This window comes from Apium graveolens, chromosome 5 (genome assembly GCF_009905375.1).
Source record: "Apium graveolens cultivar Ventura chromosome 5, ASM990537v1, whole genome shotgun sequence".
In the NCBI taxonomy this organism is placed as follows: domain Eukaryota; kingdom Viridiplantae; phylum Streptophyta; class Magnoliopsida; order Apiales; family Apiaceae; genus Apium; species Apium graveolens.
Window position 1 is genome coordinate 216102085 of NC_133651.1, and position 17265 is coordinate 216119349.

The following is a 17265-nucleotide window of genomic DNA, read 5'->3' on the forward strand; positions in this document are numbered from 1 at the left end:
CTAACAGCCTTGGCGTAACAATCTCTTTGCTTGTAGTGCAGCCAAAAATTTGCGGGCCTGCTTCTGCCCTCGTAACGCGATCCTCTTATTATCTGGTCCTTTTAAGCTAACTCGTTTAGATCTACAATTAATTTGTGCATCATAACGGGCTAACCAATCCATCCCTAGAATTACATCAAATTCTCCTAACCTAAATGGAATAAGGTTAACATAGAAGGGTTGCCCTTGAATTTCTATTTTACATCCCTGACAAACCTGACCAACGGGAATAACTTCTTGATTCACAATCTCGACTGCCAAGATTTCGTCTAAAGGTATCGGTTCTAATCCCAATTTGTTGACAAAATTTTCAGATATGAAGGATTTAGTTGTACCGGAATCAATTAATACATACATCCACAGAATTCAATAGTAACGTACCTGCAATCACATCATTGTATGCCAGAGCATCCTTGAGAGTCATGTTGAAGGTGCGAGCGACAGGCATAGCATTGGTACTGCCTCTGTTGGGCTTGGCATTGTTGTTGGTATTTCCTTTCGCTAGAGGTGCTTCAAGTCTGGGCACAGAATCTCCCTTGTTCTTTTGGGGGCATTTTCGAGCATAATGTCCCTTTTTCCCGCACGCGTAACAATTCACTATCTTCTCCTTGCAATTAGGGGATATATGTCCCTTCTTTCTACAGGTATAACTTGTCCTTTCTTCCAAGCGACAACGTTCATTATGCCTTTTCCCGCATATTTTGCACTCTGGCCACTGAGGTCTTCCTTGAATCAAATTTGCTGTCGGATTGGTTCGGAATCGATTATTTCCTTTATTCTCCAACCTCTTATCATTAGGCTTCCGGTCTTCTCGCTTCATGAATGGTCGCTTGCCCTGGTTCCGGTTAAGTCTGTAGTTAACACTCCCTTAAACAGACTGAAACTTACGCTTATTTCCACCCTTCTCCTTTGGATACAAATCTGCCCCCTCTCAACAATCTGTGCTTTCTGCACCAGTATGGCATAATCTAAAATCTCTAATATAGCAACTCTGTTTTGGATCCAGGGCTTCAGCCCTTGCTGGAAACGTCTAGTTCTCTTCGCATTAGTGTCAACATAATGTGGTACAAACCTAGATAGTTCAGAGAATTTATTCTCATACTCTGCCACAGTCATACTATCTTGCTTTAATTGAAGAAACTTCAATTCCATTTGAGCTTCCATATGTCGGGGAAAGTACTTTTCTAAGAATAGTTCCATAAACCTATCCTAAGGAATAACATCTGTCCCTTCTAAGTTTCTCTTAGCCTCCCACCAGTAGCTAGCTTCTCCTTTGAGCATATAGGCTGCAAATAGAGTCTTCTTATCATTTTCGACACCAACAATTTCAAAGGTCTTCTCAACCTCCCTAAGCCAAACCCTAGCAGCAATAGGTTCAGATGTCCCATGAAACTCTGGAGGGTTCAAGGATTTGAAGGACTTAAAGGTGGCAACATTTTGGGCTTGCCTTGCTGGCGGAGCCCCAGCTACTGGTGGTTGGTTCTGACGATGCTGGTTGAGTAATCTGCCAGTCTGACTATGGGATCATTAGGATCCGGTGGAGCGTTAGCATTTACTCTGCCTTGGTTGGGTCCATTGATTGGACCTTGGTTAACTGGGGGTCTACCTCTTCTTTTTGGTGGCATCTTTCACTAATAAGAGTAAACATTAAAAGTGATTAGACAACAATATAATATGTGATACTCATGGAGTATCCAGTTTTCAAGAATTTAATATGCAGGTATGATCACACTGTTGCCATGGTGACTTGTCAAACATTTTTTCTTGACCATATTCGGTAAAAAAAAATTGAGTTTAGATGAAAAGGATAAGTTGGTTTTTTTATAGTGTAATCAAAAATTCTTAATAGTACGAAAACATTTAATATTTTAATTGATAAAAATTCTTACTATCGAAGAGAAATCATGTGTTATGGAAATCGTTTAGTTAGATATTTTTAAGAAAACAGTTTCCTTTATCTCCTTTTTGAACAATTTGTGTCGAGTAATTAAAAATCGTTACTTGAAAATACATGTTTTTTTTGAATTTATCACCATGGCTTACAGTGTACAAGTTTATAAAGGAATAATATCTAACAGTCATAATCATTACATCATAATAGGTACCCTATCGGGTATATCATCATCATAATAAACAGTACCAAGTCTGGAATAGAGTATGGTACAACCAGAAACATAATACATCCAGAGTCATAAGTGTGAATACATCAGAAAAGCCTACTACATCAGTCTAGAATACATATAAGAACCTATCTAGGTCTTCAGCGGATAGCTACATCATGCCCAAAAAAAATAAAGTCTGCAGCTGTCTGGTCAAGTCAAGCTATACAAAAGACTCTTGTACCCGGTCTTCAACTAATGTTATCATATATATACCGTTTAGCAAAAGATGAAGATGGACAAGAAGATATGTATATATGCCATCTCTCCCAAAAGTCAAAGTCATAGATACATCCATCACCGGGGGCCAAACAGCTCGCCCACACGGCGTACAAACTCGGTACGACCATCTCTGAAAATTCTGGACACCTCATCCCTACTAACAGCCCCGGAACTAGTGGATGAAAGACTATCAACATCAGTCTGCATCCCAGTGACAACAGTAGCAGCAGTCTGTGACATAATCTTATACACAACACTCCTACGGACATGGTCATTATCAGCTGGTGGAGGAACTGATCTGTCAGCAATCATCCTAATCAAAGCCTCCCTAGTCTAAAAAAACATCTCTATATCGCACGAACATGTCATCATATGCACCCCTGAGCTCATCATATAGGAATGCAGGAATAGTCTCTAGCTGGTAGCCCATCTGAGTAACATGATCTACAAATAGTGGTATCCCCTGACTGGGAGCAGCAGCAGCAAGGGTATCGGTGGGGTAGTAGGAGCAGTGTCACACACGGGAGTGGGTGTGACCATGGTAGAGACCAAGGCAGGTGATATGGCAGCTAATAAAATATGGGATCCCTGACTGACAGTGACAGGATCTACAGTCATAGCACTAGAAGTACCCATACCAACAGTAGAAGGAGTAGTCCCAGGCAGAAGAGACTCAAACTGGTACCTATCTGATATTGGCATACCAAGAATCACAGAAGAAGTAACTGGAAAAGTCGGGTGAAAGTGTCTCACCAACTCGGCTAACGCAGGATCATCCCCGTGCGAAGGAGTAACAGCAGTAGAGATAACCGGTTTAGAAACCGGCAAAGTAAGAGATGGTAGTGTAGTCAATGGAGATAGAGATCTGAAAGTAGGAGTCACTATCCCATCTACAGTCTGGTCCACTGGAGACCAAAATCTATATCCTGTGGTGGAGTATCCACAAGATCTACAACAACAGGAGGTGGAGGTGGTATCTCCTGGACTGAAGTGTCATCTGAATCCATAGTCGTGGGTCTGAATGTCTCGTGAGGATCAGTCTCTGAGTCGCTAGATACTATCATGTAAGCCTCTGAAGGATCTGTGTCTAAACTAGAGTCCACAACCTCTCGTGGAAAGGGAGTAGGTGATCTGTCTTTAACTTATCTATGGTCTGCCATCTATAAAGGAAATTTATAAATCATTATTATCGAGCTTCCACTTTATGCTTTATTATAATTTTGTTCTCATAAATTTATCTACATATACGTCTATTCTCTTTATCATTTGACCGTAAACGACCGTTTTTAATAATTTTCTTTTATTTTTATCGAGTATCCTATACTCTCGGTGTTCATTATCGTTATTATTACTCGAATATATATATATATATAGAGTTATATACCTAAGGTATCGCGTATCCTAGGTAATATAACTATAGCTCTGATACCATCCCGGTAACGCCCCCAAACCCACCTTACCTGGATTTTGGTCGTTACGATACCATGCTCTGTACCTGTACAATTTATTCCATACATATAATATATTTTATTAAGGGATGGGACTCCATTCCCCACAAGTTTCAAGATTTTTCATCAGACTATCTTATTATTATTACATACCGAGAGTACAAGTCTTACAAATTTATTTATATAGGTGACTATGTCAACCCGATAATTATATTAGGTACTGTCTACTCCGAATTACACCTTGCAAGTGCCTTCCCTTTCCGAGCTCTGACTAACTGTTTGTCATTTCCTTCCTCACATTTTACTGTTTAAGAATAATAATATAATACAAGGGTGAGCATAATATGCTCAGAAAGTATATCCAGTTCAACAATAAAATTAGGAATTTACCAAAACTATTCAATACAAAGCGATAGGGATGAGTGCAAAATATCAACAGCATACATATAAATCATTTGTCAAATTTACTCACACAACAATAGAATTCTCGAATTTGCAATGCTCAACTATTTATCAAAAACTGGTCATTTTCCACCTCGGTGCCACATCAATGCGATCAACTATCGCCAGACACCTTCACCCGCGAACTTACACTTGCCCGATCACGGCTCGTAGTACAGCTCACAAACATACATTAATATGGCCTGCCTAAAAGGGGTTGACGTCTCAACCCTCGGCTACATTTGAGCCGATAAAATATATTTATCCAAATAAGCGCTCCGTCTCTGTCTTGACGGTTGTGCGAGTTATTTTCAACTTCCGCGGGTTAAACCGCGTTGACCAGTTAGGAGGAACTCATCCCACAAAAAATCTCACACATTTGAATTATTTTAGAGAAAAACTCAAGATATCTTTCATAACAATAATAGTCCAGACCTGAACAATAGGTCGGCTCTTTATAATGGAATCGAATAGAATTTACCGGTACGAACTATGTACCCGATAGTTGGCGAAAAAGGTGATTACCTCAAACAATTGAGGGAAATCAATTCCAAGGAAAAAATTCAATAACGTTGTTGTAATATACCAATGAGATGATTTTTAAATATCATGCTATATAGATATAATTAGTTTAAATATAATTATTTATATAATATTATAATGAAATCGTAGTCATGATTTGAAAAACCTTTAATTAATATAATACATACACCAATATATATATTTAGTATCAAGATATCATATATACTTTAAGTTGATCCGAACAATGGATCCAACTCGATGAGCAAGAATGTTCACACAACGATCGTAGTCGAGGTAATTAGGTGTATTTAACAACTTTAACAAGTAATAATAATAATAGTTCAATAATAATAAATATAATCGTAAGAAGACTGTTAATAAAATATTTTCACCAGTGGTTGCTATTTAAATTTTTAATACCAAAAATATATTAAAGCTTGAAATCCATTGTTGAGTATAACTATATATAATATAAATAAATTTAAAAAAATGACAATGATTCAAATTAGAGTATCGAGTATAATTGCAGGAACTAGCAAAAAATAACTTAAGAAACAAATTGACAAAAGTCCGGAATATATTGATGAAATAATAATGATTTCAAAAATAAGCAATATTAAACAACACACTTTCAAAATAGATTAAGATAGAGACAGAATATACTTGCCTGAATTTCCAGCTAATATGCGCTCACAATTTCTAGAAATAATATTTTTCACCCTCTGTCTTAAGATTCCTCTCACTGAATTTACTATCACAAATAAATATTAATAAATTAGTTGGGTTCTTACGCCATTACACTAAATATTCAGATTTATTTGACTTATTCAATGGATTCCTATTACGTGGAAAAATAATATATTTTAAATACCCATTATTAAAACAGATTCTTTACACCTGATTATTATATTCTTATCCTCGCCTTTAATAATTTATTTTTAATGTTCTCTAACATATTTTCATCTTAACCATCATTTAATATTGTTTCCCATAAAAATTAATTTACCCTTAACATTTTAAACTTCTACTTGAATCCATTATTCTATTTTAAATTCTCTCTCCAATATACTTTTATTTACTTTCCTTTTATAAAAAAATTTTAAATTCCATACTCAATCCCTTTTAATATTTTCTTACTTTCCTTTTATTATTCTTTCTATTTTCTGTTTTGACTTAATTCTACTTACCATTTTTGTTTTATCATTTTACTAATTTACCCTTGTCTCTTTCCCCTCAACCCTTGACTTCCATCACCACCACCTTCCTCCGCCGACCGCTGCCAGCGGCGGCAGTTTCCGGCCACTTTCAAAACTCCGAACAAATCACACAAAAACATTACCCATGACCCGATCTATTGATTGTCCAAGCCCATTTTTCAAAAATCAACTCCGAACAAAAATTCCGGCGAACCTTGAATTTTCCCGGTCGTCTCCTCTCCTCCTCTCTCTCTCCCCGCTGCAACTGCCGAACACCACCACCACGTCGGTGGTGGCTCCATTGTCATCCCCTTCCCCTATACCAACATCACGCTACCACAACTCCCTCCTCTCAATTAACTCTCACCCACTCACCAAAATCTCTCTTCTCAATTAACTCTCACCCACTCACCAAAATCTCTCCTCTCCCCCTTTATTTTCATCGTCTCCGACCAACCACCCGCCACCACCGCCGTTGCCGCCGCGGCCGGGGGTGGTCTCCACCCATACCCCCGTTTCTCCCGAAGCCAACAACAACAAGAATAATGGCCCTTAATCTCAAAATTTTGAGGTGAATGGCACAAATGCTCACAAGTTGGAGAAGATGGCCTTAAGTATCACAGACTAACGCAATAAATAAATTCGTTTATGGTTTCAATATAAGTGTTTCTCAGCCGCTCCTGTGAGATTTTGGGTCTTCTCTCTTCAAATTGTGATACTAAGGGCCATCACCCCAACAACAACACCCCAAATTCCTAATTTTTACTACCCTATTTACATTTATACGTACAACACAAAAAAAATCACTAAAGCCCAATACCAAACTCATTTATTTAAAACTTTACTTCCTTGTTAAATTAGATGCAAAATACATAACTTCAACACAAAAATAATTTTGGCACAAATTATTCTAATTAAATTGGAATCAATAGAATTAAATATAAATCCCTAATTGATTAACTACTATAGAGCCTTAATTAAGCAATTCTACCATATATAGAGATATCTAAAAAATAGAATAAGAATAAAAGTAAATGAATTTACCTTATTTGAGAATTTGATCAAGCAACTTTCCTCAATTAGACTCCTCTCTCTTTTTTTTCCCCAAAATTGCTTGAAACCAACAACACCCGAAAATCTCCTCTTGATATTAACCCTTCTACTAACCTTGATTTCTCCTTTGATTTAATATATTTAATATCTAATTTCCTATAACTATCTCTCTCTAAATTCTTCCCTTCAAAATATCTTGTACAAAAATAAGAATATTTTCTATCTTAATAATAGAGTTGTAAAAATATCTTTTCTCTAAATAAAATACAAATAAATAATCGAGTATACTATAGAATTTTAAAGAAAAATATTCGAGGTTAACTTATTGGAAAATATTTATAAAAAGAGACACTCTTTTTAAAAATATTTTATTTTAAAAAATGCTCTCTTTAAAGTTCGAAAATAATTTACATAATTTATTTCATACTTTCCATCAATACTTCCCAACAATAATGATTATGAGATATTTATTATTATTATTATTATTATTTTTCCGCCCCAACTAGAATTTCATTATTTCTAAAATATCTTTTGCTTAAAATATTATTATTATATATATCGCTAATATCTCGCGGATCCATATTTTAAAACCTCAATATCGCTCTCAATTATTTGAGAGTTTAGTTTGCTTGCTATTTTATGAATAATTTCACTCAATATAACTGTTTATTATTTTTTTTATAATTGTCTCAATAAACGCTATGGTTTAGCTTGCCACTTAAATATTTGACGCATCGTAACTAAGCAATTATCTATTTATTTTCATGTCAAAACAGAATTTGAATAGAATAAAGTAAATGATTGACAAAACTTTGCAAGTCACATTCATATTAAGTAGGAAAATATAAAGTACGGTCGTTACACGAGTTCTCTGAGTTCTCTATATGTGTATTTGACTTATCGAGGTCTCTAGATTTCTACATGTACAAATGACTTGTCAATATCTCTGAGATCTCTATATGCATTTTGACTTGTCGATATCTCTGAGATCTCTAATGAGAAATTGACTTGTCGATATTTCCAATCTTCACATCTTCATTTGACTCGTCGATATCTTTGAGTTCTCTGCATACAGAAATGACATGTCAATATCTCCAATCTTCACATCTTCGTTTGACTTATCGATATCTCTGAGTTCTTTACATGCAGAAATGACTTGTCGATATCTCCAATCTTCACATCTTCATTTGACTTGTCGATATCTCTGAGACTTCTCTATAAGCCATTTTGGACTTCTCGATAAGTCATTCTGGAGTTCTCGAATGACTTCTCTATATAATTTGATATGTGACTTGTCGATATCTTGACTTAGAACATTTTAAATAAAACAGATTTATTCAACTCCAAACTTTTACATCTTTTCTCTCAGGCATGATCTTTGCTTGATCTTCTTCTAGAGTTTATTATTAGGTTTTAAACTGTTTACAGAAAAATACACCAGTCTAATCTTCTAACCTTTTTACAGACTCAAGAAATATAATACATAATACAGGTTTAGATTATCATATAACTAAATCTCAGGGATGTCAATTTGACTTAGTATTGTTATTGTATAGGCATGTCTTGCACAACAATTTTGACAAGTATTTTAAAATGCTTAAAAATATATTTATAAGAATCTTTTTTTAAAAAAAATATTCACTATACTTGCAACAAAGACAGGATCATAATACATCAGTAAATATAATATAATAACTCAAGCATAACAAAATTAAATTTTATTTATAGAACAATGTAAAATCATCGTTATGTAGTGCACAATAATGTAAAATCATCACTATGAAATGAATAATAATACCAGAAAATGTATTTTTCATCAATTTAAAATTTGATTCAAATAATTTAAAAATATTGATATTTTGTGTTTGGAAATTCAAAACAATTCAGTATTCTTTAAAGTATTATTTTTTAAATTAATTTTTAATATATGTAAAATAAAATTGAAAATAAAGTGAAATAGGGATGAATAGCGAGAATATTAGGTGGTTTGATCTCACAAAATTGTGAATGTTTAAAAATAATATCTAGTTAATGCATGATATGTTTTATTAATTTTCATTCCCTAAATCCTAATGAAGGTTAAATTTTTACAGATTAGGGTTCTTTAAGTTTTTTTTGACAAATATGTATTATATAGCTTATAGGCTTATAATGAATATATGTTCTAAGAAATTCTCGGGTGAGCGAGGGTCGACGAACCCAGAATGATATAGGATAAAATTATAATCATTTGAGTTTTAGGTTTTTGATGTTACTAATTTATGTAACTAAATAGATGTAGTCAGAAATAGGGGTCCGAAAGGTGCATGTATGAAATGACTTAAACTCCTTGGTTTAAGAATTTTTTTGATATGCATAAATTCATAACTCATAATCATTAGGAATGAGTTTTGATACTTTGTGAGGGGTAATAAGTTTTGATACTTGTCAAGGGTATATATCATTTGCAGGTACAAAGGATGAAGTTAAAATTTATTTTTTTTAATTTATTTTTTCATTGTGTTCCTTCAAAAAATGTAAAATTTTAATTTCTTATACTCATTAATTTAATCATAAATTTATTCCCATTATTATTATTATTATTTATTTGTTCATTTGAGTATAATTTTTTAATTAGTTAATGAAAATGAAATTATAAAAGATAATCATATTTATGAAAATGTTAAAAATATTAAAAATAAAAATTTTATGCATACAATATTCTTAATATCAATTTCTCAAAATATTTTCACTTATTATCTATACATTATCTAAGAAACGACGACCAATTTTTTAAAATTGTTTATCTACATAAATATATTGATTAATGCTACCATATTATGTCATATTACATAGAAACTTTGAACTTAAACAAAACAAATCATTATTGTAATAAGATATTTATTATAAATATTATATATTAACCTTTTTAATGGTTAAAAAAATTATCTTTCAGATTCACTACAAAAGTGCAGTATTTTTATATTATCAACTAATTTAGCATAACTATTTCTTATAACTTCGAATTTTATTTTATTTTAAAGATGCCAAAGCATAGAGGCTAATTGACTAGTGTGTATATATATAGGCATATATATGTGGCAATCCGTGGAGGCACTATTAGAAATAGTAGAATAGACATCGTCTCTTAAACATCGGTTGCTGTTGGCACCGATGTAAAAGGTGCTTTTTACATCGATTTTAAGCAACCGATGTCTCTTTGTAACATACACATCAGTTTTTTTAGCCCAACCGATGTTATAAGTTTGTTTTAAAAAATTTATCAAGCGCGCCTCCCTGTTTCCCCTTTAACCAAATAATTCATTCCCTCTTGAAAATTTCCCTCTTATTTTTCACCTTAGAAAAATTTAAAGTCAAATATCCCCCTCTTTTCAACGTAACATTAGAAGTTAAAATTCACACACTATTAAAACACAAACCACAAAATCAAACAAATCCAAACTCTCATCTCTCTCCTCTCTCACTTTATAGTCAACCGAAGAACATCTCTCGATCTCTCTCTATCTCTTTGCTCAACTGTGCTCTCCATCTCTCTCTTTGCTCAAATGCTCCCTCTCTGCATTCTCTCTCTCTCTCTCTCTCGCCCCCCTCTCTCTCTCTATGCTCTCATCGAAGTTTAATGGGTCGTAGGAGGCTATTCAAGTAGGAGTTTCAAGCTTAAGTTTAAAGCTAAGATGGAGGTTAAATCTAAGTCGGTGGTAAAAACTTATATTGGGTAAGCTTCAAACCCTAATTTTAGAATTGGGGATTTAAATTTGAAAACCGAATTTTGTATTTTTTTTAATTAGTTTAGTGATTGCTTTAATTGTGCATTTATATTGAGCATTTCTAGTGCTATATTTTGACAGCTATGGTTGCGAATCTGTTGAGTGCGAATTTGACGTTTAATACTATTCAGAAGACGATTGGGTGGACTGACTGGGCTAAAGCGGCCATTTTCTGGGTTTGGTGTCGTTGATTGTTGTGCCGTTGTTGTTGTATGTTATTTATCCACCGAATATTTCAATCTTGATGCTTTTTATTTTTTACAAAGCAGTTTTACTATGTTTATGTTTTGATACTTGTTACAAAAACTACCCTCCGTGCGTCATCTATATTACATTAATGGCTTACTAAACACCAGTCAAATACTAAATTATTGATGACTTGATGTGCATACTCGGTCATAATTTAGTTTGATGAACATTGTAAATGAATCTGGATTTGAATTTGTGATGTATCCCTATTTATGTCTTTTGTTAATAGAGCTGTTTTTTGATTTTTCGGTGTATAATATAGACTACTACCACAGTGAAACTTAATCTGGCTTCACTATTATGAACTGAACTAATATATTGATAGGAGTTGGATAAACCCCAAAGAAAGCTGAACCAATCTGAAGCTCAGACAATAGGTACATTCCTGATAAAAATGTTTTTCCCTCTATTATGAACTGAAAGATCTGATATTTTAACTGTCTATTGACAACCAGGAAGCAAACAAAGGGACTTCTCTACTTGTGGTTGTGTTCGCTCAATTGGATCAGATCTTACTCACATGATAGGAAAATGCATATCAGAACGGATCCATCAGGAGTGACTGTAATAACCCCAATTTTTGGAATTTTTGAAACCCTTATGAATAGTAACTTTTGTTGATGATGCTGATTAAGGAAAATTATCAGACCACGCTATATAGGAGTACTGTTATGGAAATTCTAAGATCGTATTAGTATTCCATAAAGTAAATAAGTGTATGTAAAGATCGTCAGAATCCAAATTCAAACACTTTGATTTTTCCCGAAAATCCACCAGATACCGAAAGAATTGAGTATAAGGTAACATGATTAAAAGGATTTAATTCAAGGATTATAAGAGAGGATCATTAAAGGAATATAAAATATGGAGAAAGGTTTAGGGGAACCCAAGTAATAAGATCCCGGGTATGATCCCTCAAACGATAAACGAGAACGAAAGTTAAGCGAACCGTATAACAGATCAGCGGTCATTATGCAAGTAATTAGGAGCTAATCAAAGAGGTTAGCGATGATGATGTCATCAAACCAATAAGAAGAGGACAAGCATGGGAAGGTGACATATGAATGATGACCTAAGCATAACAAAAAGAAGTGTGTTGTTGGTTGATTGTGAACCACACAAAATTTACCATGGTAATAAGCTAATTAACAAACAAAGTGGATCAACCAAGCCAAAAACAAATCATAACATCAAAAAACACAAAACACTTCCATTTTCAAGAAGAGCTCTCGGCTTTGTTCATTTCAAAGGAAGAAAAAACTCAAATCCAAGTTCCAAGCTATGTTAATTAGTGAGGTAATTATCTAAGGATCCTTGTACATAGATATAGATATCCTATAAGTTTAGACTTCAAATTACTTCACAATCTCTTCCTAAAATTCATGGAAGAATAGAGTGAATAGTGTTTTCAAGAAATTTAAATTGTTGATCTTGTGTTTTTGGTTAGATTAAGCTTTGGTAAGGACTTGCAAGGGTGATTCCAAGCTCCTTAGTTACTTTTACTCACCAAGGAAGGTATAATCTCATATCCTAGCCCTACTTTTGTATATTTAGAGTTTTTGTGTTTGGTATAGTTCATGAAGGGCATGATTATTGAATGTTTAGAGATTGGTTAGTTTTGTAATGTTTTTGGAGTTGTAAATCTTGGATTATTGGTTAATGAACTTAAGTATAGTTTTAGTTCATGTTTGAGAATAATATAAATTGGAGAACTTGAGGTGTTGGGGCTGTTGTAGTATTGTATGGATGGATTTTGATTGTATGGGTGATTTGTAGTTGATTTGGAGTAGGATAAAATTTGGTAATCGCGTAAACATAGCCATCGTAATGCCCGATTTACTTTAGACTATTTTTGTTCTTAACATCAGGACCCGAGAACTCACTGTTAGGTTTTTACCATCTCCATGATTAGATAGTTCATGTTACGAGCTTCGTTTTGATATGTAGTTCGCTTGAATCCGATGTACGGTTTAGGAGAAACGACCGTTTTAAGTAACGGCGTTTCGCGAACGAACCATTACCCCTCGCCTTACTTTGAAACCTTGGTTAAGGCCCTTAAATGACTAATTGGAGTATGAAACAATTATGTAAAGTGGATTAGGCAGTTGGTAGGGAACTCGCGAAAGAATCTCCTTAAAACTCTTAATGGTTAAATTATTAAAAATGGTGGAGCCGAGGGTACTCGAGCGATTTAAGTGAATCGTTAAGCGCAAAAGCGAACGTTAAGGTCTAATTGGTTAAGGTATAGATTCATAAGCGACTTTGGTTTAATTCCAAATTATATGTTGTTTATAGGTTACCAGACTCGTCCCAAGCCATTTATCACCCCCAGTCGCTCAGGCAAGTTTTCTACCCGTTATACTGTTGTTGTGATGAATATATATATATGCATTATCTTGTGATAAGTGCATGATTGTTATTAGCAAATTTTTCGATATATTGGAGCATGCTGATATGGTATATATGCATGTCTGTTTCGTAATCTTGATATCTAATTGTTGATTCAAATGCTTATAAGTTGCATAATACCTATGCTAGAGATAAGCAGTAGTTGCGTATACCCTTAGTATAGGGGACCCAAAGGTGAACATTTTTCTAAACCGGGAGTCTATGTTCCCGAGTATATTATATATATATATATATAATATGTAGATATAGTTTTCAAAACTATTAATCGAATAAGGTTTATTCGATAACTTTAATTTTAATTAATGAATATTATTTTGAATATTCATTCGAGGACTTATGACTCCGTTTATTTTATTTAATGAATATTATTGTGAATATTCATTCGAGGACTTAAGACTCCGTTTATTTTATTTAATGAATATTATTGTGAATATTCATTCGAGGACTTAAGACTCCGTTTATTTTATTTAATGAATATTATTTTGAATATTCATTCGAGGGCTTATGACTCCGCTTCTTTTATTAAATAATATTCTTTATTTTATTAAAGAATAATGTTTCGATAATCAAACTTACTTTCGATTATTCAAATAAAGATCGTACTTTCGTATAAGTATATCTTTGGTTATTTATTATTCATTTCAAGTATGAGTTTTAAAACTTCTACTTCAATTGTTTTTATAAAGATTATCCTCATGGGAATATTATTTAATTAATAATATTCAGATATTTTCTCACATATCGGGACTGATTTATTTCATTAAATCAGCATTACTCTAAACATTCTTTAAAATATTTTCGAGTCTTCAAAATGATTTTAAAAGATTAGAGTGGGTCTCAAAGCTCATTTTCAAATTTAAGATCTTCCTTTCGAAGGGGATTTAAATACTCGCTCAAAACCTGAGGGATCCGGCTCTGTGGTGTATTTTATATTCGTAACGAGGTTGCTGTTTTGATAAATGAATTGATTACTTACCCAACTGTTATTCCTAGTGGACTAACAATGAGATTTACAGAAGGGGGGTTGAATGTAAATCTCAAAACTTTTTCAAGTTTTGAGCAGTTTATGAAAGTTGTATGTTCAAGAAGAACAAGTGTGTGAATTGCTTTAAGCTAATGCAGACAGATATATATTCAAGCACAAATGTAAAGAACACAACAGACCTTAAAAACTTTTCTGGTGGATTTGTTGTTCCACCAGAGATGGTATATTAGAAAATCTGTGATTAAACAATGTTGATCACAGCTGCATCCTAGTACAAACTAGATGAATTTTCTCTCAATGTTTTTCTAAACAGCTCTGGAAAATCTCTCATCTGATTACTAGCTTCTACTTGGTTTATATATTACCAAGTGTACAAGTGAAGAACAATATAAAATACAGTAATAAAATAAGATCTTCACTTGCTTCTTTTCCTGTTCACTCCAGTACTTTGTTGACTATTGCATCTTTGTACCAGAGAAGAACGGATGCTTTTTCTGTTGTTCCTGAAATTCGGCTACCACATCTCAGTTGTCTCTATCAACCCATGTGCCTCTGTCTGTAGGTACAACTACCTCTTATCAACGGCTAATCATCAGAACATCCGTTGAAACTTTCATCCGTTGATGCACTCATCCGTTGATGGATGTTATCCGTTGATGACTTTATCCGTTGAAGCTTTAGAGACATCCGTTGAAGCTTAGCTTCTTATCCGTTGAAGGTCTTTAAGTCATCCGTTGATACCACTTCACTTATACAAAATTACAAGGCATGAAGTATTTACAATTGGCCTTCCTATCTGCATATCATCTAGTAGTCAACATGACTCATAGCTTCTCTCAACTTCCAAGAATTACATTTTAAATACAGAGACTGAAATATGCTACAACACTAAACTTATTTCTAAGTAAAGCTACACCATCAACGGATAGCCAAAGTGGTCTTATCCGTTGAGGCTACAGACACTAAATTTCTACTTAAGTATTTTGTTAAACATATCATCAAACTAATGCACATACATTCCTAACAATCTCCCCCTATTTATGTCTATAAGAATTGTAGGCATAAATTCAGGGTTAACTTGATGATAACAAAACACTTAACAGATATATGAATTGAAACTAAGTAGAAATTTAAAAATGCTGCAAAAGTGTATGTACTAGGAGATAATTGAAGATTTACAGTGTTTCCAAGGACACTCCTTTAGTCTGAGCAAATCATCTTTTTCTTCTTTGTTCCCTGGTTTTCTTTCCTAGCCTTTTGTCATTTTCCTCAATTTGGAGTTGGAGTTGTCTGAAGAATTCAGCTTCATCTTCAACACTGACATCCAACTTAGATTGCATTTCTTTGAGAGTTTCATTGCTGGCAATCTTGAGTTGGTCTTCAAGTCTGAAAAATCTTCTGACTCCTTTATCATCTCTAAATTCCATAATCCCATGAGGTGATTTGTGAATTGTAATTCCCCTTTCTTGAATGAGTAAAGTCCTGGGTAAAGCATTGGGCTCCCTCCAAGTTTTCCTTATATTGGCTATCTTGTTGAGAATTTCAGTCTTGGCAGTTCTGGTAAAGCCAGAATCCTTTTGTATAGCTGAATAGACTCTAATCAAGGTAGAGTAGCCTTCATCCAGAATCCTGTGGAGAGGCCATGTTCTTTCCCCAGCTCCTTTATATCTGAATACTAATCTCTCTGGTAACTGTCTGTAGGCAGCTATTCCCCTTACATCCTCCAGTTCATCCAGATAGAGTTCAATGTCTGAAATTTCTTTTATGTCACAGATGTGAACATAATCATCTTTAGAAATGGGTGACTTAGGCTTAGGTTTTTGTTTTTGAGTGAATTTCTTAGAGGTTGTGGGAGGTGTAGATTTTGGTTTTCTTTTCTGTTTCTTTGGTAGTGGAAGAGTGGTTAGAAAGGTAGGCAATTTGATAGTGTCCCAATCAATAGGTTCCTCTTTTGGAATGATTGGTTCACCATGGATGTTTATTGTGGGATCAGCAACAAGGGGTTCAGGTATGGAAGTTAGTGGTTTAGATATAGATTTGGTTACTTCAGTGTTATCTCCACTCCTTCTATGTGCCTTGACCTTTCTTCTGTTTCCCTTCTGCCATTCCTCTCTTTCTTCCACACTCTCACCAAATATACTCCCTAAAACCTCATCTAGGTTTGTAGTCTTGTCTTCACCCCTGACTTCAATTTCTTTTTCAACTAGACTTGACTTTAGCTGTTGTTCAAGCTTTGCTTGTGCTCTTTTGTCAGCCTTTAATTGCTTGGCTTCTTCCTTCTTGGCTATTGAGAATTTGGGATGTCCTTGCATCACACATATGCTCTTTCCCTCTCTAATGATAATAGCTCTATTTCTCCTTACAGCCTCATCCATGGACTTTTTGAGATAGGCAATACTCCTGCCTAAAATCTTGTTCTCATCATCTTTTGGAGAAGGAAAGTCCACTTCTTTTAAAGGATTCTTTGTTGAGTCCTTATTGGATCTTTCATTGGGCTTGAGAATTATAGCTTGTAGCTCTTTGGAAGAAGCTTCTCCATCCTTATGACTCCCTACTGGCATGAGCTCCATGTTGATTGGGGTAATTTTTGTGCTGTATTTCACAGATGTTGATTTGTCTTGTGTAGAACCAAACAACAGTTGCAACCTTTCATCAATTCTCCTCCTTTGCTCTTTCACTTGAATTTCAGCTGCTGCTAGCTGAATCAAATCAATTCCATCAGGCTTGTCCTTGATTTGAATGATTGGAGAAGTAGTGATGGCAGGAACTAGCACT

General features: G+C 34.2%; 1 protein-coding gene across 1 annotated transcript; it reads right to left on the reverse strand.

The window, feature by feature from the left end:
* On the reverse strand, positions 1-1203 carry LOC141660694 (uncharacterized). Its single transcript, XM_074467682.1, has 3 exons — positions 928-1203; positions 421-874; positions 1-323 (listed from the first exon to the last, which is right to left on the reverse strand). Exons 1-3 carry the CDS (start codon positions 1201-1203, stop codon positions 1-3), a joined length of 1053 nt encoding a protein of 350 aa, XP_074323783.1.
* Positions 1204-17265: the final 16062 nt, after the last annotated feature.

Bases quoted from the DNA above. Each gene is read 5' to 3' on its own strand.
- LOC141660694 (XM_074467682.1), bottom strand. From the start codon at position 1,203: ATGGAAGCTCAAATGGAATTGAAGTTTCTTCAATTAAAGCAAGATAGT. The intron at 875-927 runs GTAAGTTTCAGT...AACCGGAACCAG, and splicing joins GGAGAAGGGTGGAAATAAGC to GGCAAGCGACCATTCATGAA. The intron at 324-420 runs GTACGTTACTAT...AATTGGGATTAG, and splicing joins ATACAATGATGTGATTGCAG to AACCGATACCTTTAGACGAA.